The 10,929-nt window shown below is 40.6% G+C and overlaps 1 protein-coding gene across 1 annotated transcript; it reads left to right on the forward strand.

The window, feature by feature from the left end:
* Window positions 1-8,039: 8,039 nt before the first annotated feature.
* LOC110915505 (transcription factor MYB114) lies at window positions 8,040-9,506 on the forward strand. The gene is made up of 3 exons (XM_022160222.2): window positions 8,040-8,205; window positions 8,662-8,791; window positions 8,881-9,506. The coding sequence occupies exons 1-3, from the start codon at window positions 8,073-8,075 to the stop codon at window positions 9,362-9,364; spliced, it is 747 nt and encodes a 248-aa protein (XP_022015914.1). The 5' UTR covers window positions 8,040-8,072; the 3' UTR covers window positions 9,365-9,506.
* The last annotated feature ends 1,423 nt before the right edge of the window (window positions 9,507-10,929 follow it).

Raw genomic sequence — 10,929 nt, forward strand, 5'->3', positions numbered from 1 at the left:
TTTTTTGCCTTCTGGCAAAGGCTTACGGACCATAAAGGTCCTGCCTTACGGTCCGTAAGGAGTGCCCAGCGACAGCAAGTTGGCTGTTGGCTGTTATAAACGTTTTAACCGACTTAAAACGATTTTTTCACTCTTATGGGCGACCCCTAACTGTTCCTAGGCACTAGGAAACACTTGTAAATGACCTGGGATCAATGATAGACCTAGTTGTCATGATCTCAATGGATTAAAATCACTATAAAAGGGCCTTGAGTTGCAACTTTGTGTTCACTCATCACTTCTGCATTTCTGAAGCTTCCTAGAGCTTAAGAGCAGACCCTAAGCCTTCCTAATCGTGCATAGGACTTCTGTAAGTATGCGTGACCTTTCTTAGTTGAGTTTTTACTTAGTTTTAGCTTAAAAGTCAAACCGTCGTAATTAACGGTTGACTTAGCGATTAATCATTAATGGTCCAGTGATTAGTCGAATCAAAGGTAGTTATAAGTTGGTAATTAGGTGGGCATGAAACCCTCAAAAGGGCACCCTCTGATTCCCACTCTAACTAGATCAAATGTCGGTCAAAGTTGTTTAGAAAAAGTCAACAGAATGCTAATTTTCGAATTAACGCATAATTAACAATGTAGAAGGCATGTAACCTATTTTATCACTCATATAACTTGGTAATAAGTATAAGAACTGGTCTAAGCTTATTTGATCCGACAATTTCCTATATAGACCCGGTTCGGAACCGAAAGTCGTAAAACTTTGACTTTTGCTTTGACTTCAGTTCTGACCCGTTTTAGTAGAGTCTAGAAATGCCTTAGGACTTCCTTAGGACCAGGTTACATGATACAATAACCCTATGTGACTGGTTCGTTGTTTGTCCGAGTCATTTGCACATTTCCGTTAAATGCTTAAAGGTTGACCATAATGCCCTTTTGATCATAAAACGAGAATTTTGGGAATGTGAGAGAGCAAAAATCTTTGTTACTGATTTATAAACATGTCCCTAAAGTTTCATAACAGTTCGAGGTCCAGAATAAGAGTTATGCTAAATAGCGCAATTAAGAAACTTTTGTTAATTAAACGGCGCACTTAGCGTAAAGCCTAACTAAACCCAATTTCAACACCAAACCTTTTACACACTGATGTAATATAATATTTTGAGATTTTTAAAGATTTTTAATTATTTTTAACCTACTCATAACCTAAGGTTATGGCATTGATTAGGTAAATACCGATTATACCCTTTTCGGGCATAAAATGAGTTCTACATAGTATTTTGATACACATCCAATTGCTACTGATTGTATATAATAAATAAAGTATTTGGAACTATGTAACCTGATCAGAAAACTCAGATTTCCTGTTTAAACTGGAAATCGCTTAAAATGGCTTTTTACGCGTATTAAACGCCTAGTATAGCTTTAAAACCATTTTGTCATATAAAGACTTATTGCCTACTGATGTAATTTGTTAAAGTAAGTGGTTTTACTGATTACTTCAGACGCGAACATCAGAATTATAAATAATCTCTTTTATAACCTTTAAAATGACCAAAATACCCCTGCGGGGCTTATATAGAGATTACACTCGTTTTGGGCATGATGGAAGGTATCCTACTGATATCACAACATATTTAGGGCATATTAACCTAAGAAATCTGTAAATGACTCTCATGGTTGCCCGTTACGCTTTCTGCGCGTTCGGTTCGGTTTATGTAACTAGTTTACATAAGTTAGCCGAAACAGGTCAAACCTTATCGTTTTTATCTCAAAATCCAGAAGGTTTTTAGTTTCCCCATATTATACAAGTCTTTAAACTTTTCGGGACTAAAACACATTCTATTCCGGTCTTCGCCTAATCGTGCGTTCGAACCGTATCTTTCGTTAAAACTAACCGGTCTAAGCTTAGGCTAAATTAAAGACCCGTTAGGATTCTAATAGGTTATTATAAACCTTCGTTCCAGAATAGGAGACCCGGTAAAAGCTACCCGCACTTGCTATTTGTGATTGATACTTGCAAAGGTAAATACTTTTAACTTAATTTCCCTTATACGGGCTTGGGGTACGGTATATAAAATACCGCTTGGTCCGGCATTGAATCTTTAATCGAATAGAGATTAAATCATTGATATGCTTTGTTTTGAAATGTTTTGTTTGCTTAAAGCCTTTGGGAGGTTAATGACCATGTCCCGGATATCCTTGGCATCATCTTACGAGATGGCCACGACCTGAGCACGGGGTGTCGGCGTACACCCGTCAGTGCATAAATGAATAAATAATGTGGTGTGTCTATTGATCTTTAACTCGGTCTACGGATCGGGCTACTGAACGCATAAGAAACACGTAATTCGTTTACAAGTATTATATTCAAATAATTATCCCAAGTTATAAAAGTTTGTGCCACGTGCATTCAATTCAATTTTATTAAACTTTTCAAACTGAGTCGGTTGAATGTATTTACCAGTGTAAACTGACGTATTTTCTCAAAAAGGTTAAGTGCAGGTACTACGCGAACTAGGCTGGCTTTCTCCTAGTGTCCATAATAAGTCTTGCAAGCTTGGATGTCAAACTGTTGAACAATGTCTCCTATTTTATTTTTGATCCCCCTGTGGATTATTTTCAACTGTTTGTGATACATGATATTACAATAGTATTCGGTTGAAATATATCTATCTTTTGCTTCTACTGTGCATTTAAATATTGTGTTGTTTGACTGTAATGTTGCCAACTACGTCATGATAATCCCCCACCAGGCCCACCGGTGAAGCATGTAAATATCGGGGTGTGACAGTATGCAGGTGGGAACAGCGAAGGGTAGAGAGCGTTATAGTTGACTGTTTTGACGTATGGGTCGTAAGAAGGTGGTTGATAGTCATAACCTGTAGGAGGTTGTGGCCCAAACGGGTTATACCCAATCGGATCTGGGTAGGTAGGAATTGGGTTTTCAAAACCCATCGGAGGTGGTTGTGGTGCAAAGGTGGCCGGTGTTATGTCGATTTCCGGCACAGCATGTGAAGGTCCACCCATTTGTGGATCTTCAGGAATGGGAGGATATTTGCAAAAAGCTTGAGGGGAGCTAAATCTTGGACCCCTCGCACAGACATGTGTGCGTTTCTCCTCCGTCTTGGTGGTTCTGGTGGTGGCATAGGTTGTTCCTCTGCTGGTAGTGGTGGTGGTGTCACCGCTTGAAAATGTGGCTCCTCTGATGGAGGTTGTGGTGGGGTGTTGTGGTAGGAAGGGGTGTTTTCCCATTTCTACTGCCCCCACCATTCTTTAAATTCATCGGGACCTTGATAAGGAGATCCCGCAAAAGAAGAACCACTTGAGATATCTATGGGATGCGTGGGCGTCCCAGATGGCGGCATTTCTGGATCCGGATCTTCATCCACATCCATGTCTTCAGAGAAGTGATCTCCAGGACCCAACAGGTTATGACCTGCTGGCGAGTTGATGTATTCATTAGGGTCAAAGTAACCTTGTGAATAGGAGTGGTGAGAAGCAGAATGATGAGAAGAATGGTGAGAAGAGTGGTGAGAATGGTGTGAATGCAGCGAATGCGGCGAATGGTGTGAATGTTGGGGCTCTTCTGGTTGTGGTGGCCCAAAGGAATGATGGTAGGATGGCGAAGTGCTTAGTGAAACAGATCGCCTCGCGGGTTCGAGCGAATGCCTCCAATCGTCATAAGGATCAAAGCTGAATGATGCCGAAGGCGTGCGATGGTGAGAGGGTCCTATTTGGCTGGATGGTCCTCCTCTCATAGGACCTTTTCCTTTACCTCCTCTGACACATGGCGGCATCTTTTTATGTGAACTGTCAAAAACAAGAAAACATCATATATAAACCAAATAAAGATTTAAGAGTAATCCTAGGTCATTTGCCTCGACTCGGAAGTCTAAGGAATGTGCTACTGTGTCATTGAGATTAAACACAAAAGGCTAGTGTTTAATTCACTCAATGTTGGCTCTAATACCAACCTGTCACGTCACGATACTCCCCACCGAGCCCACCGGATTATGTGGAAATATCGGGGTGTGACAGCACCAAATTCCAAAAACCCTAACATCACACTCCAATCATTTGTGGTTGCAACAATCAAAAAACATTCTCCATCTTTTCACCAACCTTTTTCTCCTTTCTAGAAACCTTAGAAACATTCTATTTGCCCTCCGATTCTATTGGCACACTCTTCATCATCTTGAAGATCTTATCTTTTATCTACACAACTTGTTTTCACCAAACCCAGGTTAGTGTTAACCTACTATCCGATATGATATATTTGACGATAATGATCATATGTGTGATACTCTTGTGTGTTTCTGATAATATGCTAAAAAGAGGAACAAAGATCTAGGGGCATGCTAGAAACCTAGATTTGATACTGTTTAGCTAATATGAAAATGTTAAAGTGATGATGAATACTATTCTCTGATCTGTTGATGAAATAGAAGCCTATATCTATGTTCGATAATCATAAAAATGGGAACTTGTTCTTGAGAAGGATGATGATGATTGTTTAGGGACTTTCATGTGTAAATGATTTTGTGAAATGAAAATGATTGTCAAATAGGTAAACTTTTCCATGTATGGATAGATAGTGTTATGAAATGATTGACAAAACTTGGATTTAGAAATTCCTAAAAATCAGTGTTTTGAATGTTGTGATTGATTGATGCTTGAAACCTAGGAATGAGGAATGTTATTTTGTCTTATCTATTTTGATCCAAAAAAAATTTGGACAAAGGACTGTGGGAATGAGTGATACCGCACACCCATAAAGGGGTACAACTCACGCTGGATAAGGAATAACTCGTAAGACACTGCACAATCGGAAGTGGTTGTACACTGTGAAGGTGCAAATGCTCCTGCATAACGTACAAGGAGGTGGAGCAGAGTCACACACCAGATACCGCACACTCCTCTTGTACACATCCTGATGAATAGTGTATCACTGGTTCATGCGGGGTCGCACACTGAGTAGGCCGCACAGTCCTGGTACCAACACTCAAAGCACGGAGTAGAACCCCTTAATACATGACCGCACACCAGCAAGTGGTCGCACACTTGCTGGTGGGCCGCACACTCGCAATTAGATCAAATGATTTACTAGACCGTAAACCCTTAATGGACCGACATGTTGACTAGACTACACAATTGGGCTACGCACACTCTATTACATGTCGCACACTCGTATTTTTGGGCTACATCGTATTGGACCGCACACTTACTACCTGACCGCACACTCTGATACTCGGCTATTGGGCCGCACAAACTGTCTATAGTATGATATACATGCTACTGTTTATAAGTGTTGATTTTGTTAAACTGTTATGCAAATGAATATCATTTAAATATGTGAACCTTGTATGCTACTTGATACGTGCATACTTACTTAAATTACTTGCATAGAAAACCTGACCAATATTGGTAACCATAATAGGACGTGGTTGACCAACGGTTAACGAGTAAATTACCTACCGAGCAAACCAACGTGAGTTCACACACACTAAAAGTATGCGTCCCGGGGGTACGCAGACGAACTAGTATCCTTGTAAAAGATACTTTTAATCTACTATTCCCAGGGGGAATACGATTGAATACTTTTAAACTACTATTCCCGGGGGGAATACGTTTGGATACTATTTATAAATCATGACCAGCAAACTAAACGAAACTCTATCATGGATACTCCCCACTTACAATACCGATTAATCGCCAGGGGCGAACGGGATATTAATTGATAGCGCTATTAGGTTTGACAAACCTCACACCGTGACTGGGGGGAATCGGGCGTAAATTAGTAGGCCTTGCAACTTGGTCAATGATGATAGACATTAACTTGGGGCATAACTCAACATCACCAGTATTCGGTATCTACAGTTTAGTGAGCTTACAGAAGGGTAGTTCCCCATAACGTGATTATAAATACCTTATCTAAACAACATACATTTTTGGAACTAAATCTGAACAACTCATGAACTCGCCAACTTTATGGTGATACCCTACTGCATGCTTTGCAGGTACTCAGTGATGGCAGGAGCTTGCAGCTTGGGAAGTGTAGTGGTCGCATTAACCCGTGTTGGGTTTTTAATAATTTTGAACTTTGAACTTTGAACTTTGGACTAAATTGTTTAACTTATGCTTCCACTATTCCCTTTAAACGTTGTTTTTTTTCGAACTTAAGACTTTGGATGCGAAATTTATTAGTCACTAATCGTATTTTGATAAAACTGCTTAAATACTATGATTGTTCAATATGATTGGTGGCTAGATCCTGGTCAGCCACACGTCTCGCGGTAGTACTCCACATGTGGAATTTGAGGGTATGACAGTGGTGGTAGTGCAGCGCCAACTCATGGAGGTAGGGGCACGTAAGAATACATAGAAATAATCGCCTCCACCATCGACTGTATGTCGCTATGCATACGCGATACGTCCACCCATATAGCAACTATATCTGACTCGACCTGAGCCAGTCTCTCTTCCACCCCCGGTGGAGGCATCGCACGTGGTCTCACGCTCCGTCGCTCGTACGGGTGATTAACATGTACATCCTCCACACCCAGCTGTGATCTGTCGACCGCAGCATCAACTCCCCCTGTACCTCGCCTCCCTCTCCCTCGCCTCCCTCTCCCCCGTCATCCTCACCCTCACCCTTACCATCACCCTCGCCTCCCTCGTCGCCTGGCCCGCCTCCCTCTATAGTGGCTGCTCTAGGTACCACTCGGTACGACCGTCATCAAGCGACCAAATCACCAAGACCTTGTCCGGTAAAACCCCGTGAGCAATCTTCATCGAGATTGCTATGGCCCTACATACTGGATCAACCCGATGTGTGATGGTCATAGCCAGACCCACCAATAGGGACAAGCGGTGCGGCCAGTGCTTCGCCAGACGGGTGACGAAGCCGCCACAGCTAATGTGGCTAGAGGTACGCTTAAAAGTGTACTCGGTGAAGTATGTGGCCAACTTATATGCCAAGTCCCCTCCCCCCCCCCCGTGGGTAAGTAAGTCGTGCAAGAAGAACAGGTCAATTTGGGTGACCCACTCCTGCTATTGTGTCGACCTGCAATCGTCACGGCAATACACCGATGTAGGTATCGGTGCAATGGGTCGTAAATGCGCGACACCCGCGCCTTCGGGATCGCGAACGCGGTGTCGCGAACTCCTCGGTCCCAATATTACGCCACCAGGGCCACAACAAGTTAGAGGATGTGGTGGTCGGCGCATCCAACCTTATACAGCCCATATACACCATGTGAGAATAAGATTTTACCATGTGTGATTATTAATACCCTTTAACAATTCTGAGAGCTCCCGGGGTTCAAATACCGATATGATTTGGTTAGGGATGTCTTTTTTGAATTATTCAGGTGCACTGGTATTTCTACTAAGAAAGAAGCACACGATAATTTCTTAACTGATCAGTTGGAAGGGAGATCTACCCTTCGACCAGTCGACATTCTTGTCTTTGGATGGGTAGGAGGAAAACATGCTTGTGTGGATCTAACAGGGGTTTCCCCGCTTGTGAGCTTAGTGGGTAGTGCTTTCACGGTGGGCCAGATTGATTTAAAGGCTGCTTCGGGTAAAGTGAACAAACACGAGAAAGCGTGTCGTGACAACCAGCACGTGTTTATCCCATTTGTTTTTGATACTTTTCGTTTTCTGGCGCCAGAGGCTGTGGGCCTATTTAGTTGAGTTCAAAGGGTCATGCATATTAATTTTATGATCCCGAGATCTATGGACGTAGTTTTTAAAATACTTAGTTTTGCTATTAAAAAAGAGGTAGCAACACAGCTTGTTACCCATTTATCAACTATCTTGATATAAATTCATAACATGAAAAATAATTGAACAATATACCTCCAAAAAAAATTAAACAAATATCCATGTGTCAAGATGAATCAGAGAAATATTCGTTGTACCCACTACAATTAGTTAATCCACAAATAGACAAACTGTGGATAAAATAACCAATTGAGCACGTTGTATATTTTATTATTTAGTAGTGTATATAAAACTATATAAGTGGTTATGGATCGAAAAACCATAGAGCGGTAGAGAATAACCTAAAAAGCTGGAAGGCAGAAAATGGTTAAATCCTTGAGTTTAGACAAAAATGGAATCAGGAAAGGTGCATGGAGTGAAGAGGAAGATGACAAGTTACGAGCCTATATCCATAGATATGGCCACTGGAACTGGGGTTTACTTCCAAAGTTTGCTGGTATGAATCACCCTCCAACTTCTTTATCTTATAAGTGTAACAATTATGAAAGACTGAATGATCATTATTGAATGAGTAGGTGTCTAGGGTTTTTCTCCGGTAGTGACGGCTAGAGTTTGGTTATTTGTGTGTAGCGCGGCGGAACGGTATAGAGCCTAGGCTGGCTCTAATACCATGTAAGAATTATAAAAGAATGAATGATCATTGTTGAATGAATAGGTTACAATATATAGGGATTACGAGTAACCCCAGAAACCTAACCAAGCCCGTGGGCTCATAATCTAATAATAAGTTAACGATTGTTCATATGTTGAAGACCGAGCTCTTTAAAGGTGTAACCGAATTAAAAGATAATGAGGTGTAACCTAGTATTCAAACTAAAGACCGAATAATGAATAAACTCTGCTAACATGATTGATGATAACCTCATCTAACATGATTCTTGTTTTAATTTAGGTTTGTCTAGAAGTGGGAAGAGTTGTAGGTTGCGATGGATGAATTATCTTCGTCCAAACATAAAACATGGGAATTTTACTAAAGAAGAAGACAACCTGATTATTGATTTGCGAAAAAAGCTTGGTAACAAGTAAGTTGTATGCACATTCATATATTGTTAAAGTTTTACAAACTTTCAATAGTTGCTTAATGAAACATCTTTTTTAATTGTATTCATAGATGGGCCGCGATAGCTGCAAACTTGCCAGGAAGGAGCGACAATGAAATAAAAAACCGATGGAACACACACTTAAAGAAACGGGCACATGATGAAGACATTGTGCTAGAGTTAGACCACCTTGGATCCATGGAACCTGATCAAGCTAACCTGAAAAAAAATCAAGATCAAGAGTGCGAAAAGGATAGAGCAGTGATTAATTTAGCATCTGAATCATTATCATCATCTTCGTCGTCTTGTTGGTTAGGCTTAGGTGGTGCTGTCTTTGGCGATGTTCCATCACAAACATCTAGTTACCAACTGGCTGATGATTTTTGGAAAGAATCCTTTTTGGAAGACATCACATCGTCGGTTGATAGCATGCCATCACCTTATCTTGTCGATAATTTGATGTCTGGATCTTCTTGTCAGGATATGACGGTGGTTGACGAGTTTTCATGGTCGATGTTGGATTCATATAGTGAACACAACAGCGAGTTCTTTTAACTGCTAGGAAAATACAGTGTAATAATTCATCAAATAAACAGATGTTAGACTGAACAATAAAGTGATACTCTTTGATCACTTATTAAATACTACGCATTGTCTCGTTAAGTTACTATCATATAATCTATGGGTTACACGTGAAGATTTACGATTTTGCTCTTGACAGCTCCATTGCATATTTCATGCATCAATACTTATTATGCATAATATTGTCAAAGGGGAAAATATGTGTGTATATATATTTTTGTAAATATCACCTAATTAAATAATTATTCTGCCTAATGATAAAATTAATAACTTTTCATACTCATGTGGTCATGGAATGAAAGTTACTATTAAAAAAATTGTGCGGATCGAATATAACGTTTTGAATCATGTAAATTACACGATAACATATTTTCACCCAATTTCTAGCGAGCCATCATGCAATAATATAAAAGGACCAATTGAATTTACTAGCATGATCGCATTTACTAGCGAGTGATCATGCAATAATATAAAAGGACCAATTAAATTTAGAGTAAACTGCCATTTTGGTCCTTGAGGTTTGGGCACTTTTGCCACTTTAGTCCAAAACTTTTATTTTAGTCCTTGTGGTTTCAGTTTTGTGTCATTTTGATCCAAAAATAAAATCAGCTCAGATTTCTCCAAAAAATCCTGATTTTTGTCCTTTTCATCAGAGGTAAAATGGTCATTTTATTAATTTTTATTTTATTTAAAGAACTATGCAACTCTCTCACTCTATAAACACCCCTTGTCTCTCTCTTCTCTATCTTAAATTAGTAAATTAGGGGAGATCCTCCCAAACACTCCTGCCTACCGACTAGCCACCACACCACACCACGACCACCCTCCTCCTCCCTCTCACTCTCGTTGATGACGATGTTGATGATGATGATGATGATCTTAACGTTTTTCCGACTCAATCACCACAATCCGCTTCTTAAACCCTGCTTCTATCACCTTCTCCGTAACCGAGCTAGCAGGATTCGCCGGCGAAACAACAATACCAACAGAAAACAGAGAGAGATACAAAATAGGGATGTGTGAACCATTTAAGGATATAATAAAAGCAAAGTGTCCAGGTAATAGAGATAACGGCGGTTGACGGAGGGAGACGGCGAGGTTGCGGATGATTGACGGTACGGTGGAGTACGGGATGGTGCGGCGGGTGGTGGTGGTGGTGGCGTTGATGAGTGATGCGGTGGTGGTTTGGAGGAGAGAGAAGATAAAATCGGTTATGGATAATGGGGAAGAAGGTGGAGGGAGAGATGGTGGTGGTCTCAGGCTTTGGAAGATTAGGGTTTTGGAACATAATCCGTTATGTGGATTGATTGATGAAGGGGTTTTGGTCCAGGTTTAATTGCAGATATAATTTCAATTGATGATGACTTCATGCTCTGTTTATTGTATGCGATCAGGTTTTCGTTTGTTGTGTTTGAATTGTTAGAGTTTTGTGTTTATATAGGTTTAATTGTGGCTTGATTGTTGTTAATTTTGATGGTTCAGTTTTAAAATCAGGGTGAAGGGGAGTTTGGGGGTGGAGATTGATGGTGGTGGAGGTG

Source organism: Helianthus annuus, chromosome 16, assembly GCF_002127325.2.
Source record: "Helianthus annuus cultivar XRQ/B chromosome 16, HanXRQr2.0-SUNRISE, whole genome shotgun sequence".
NCBI classification, from domain to species: domain Eukaryota; kingdom Viridiplantae; phylum Streptophyta; class Magnoliopsida; order Asterales; family Asteraceae; genus Helianthus; species Helianthus annuus.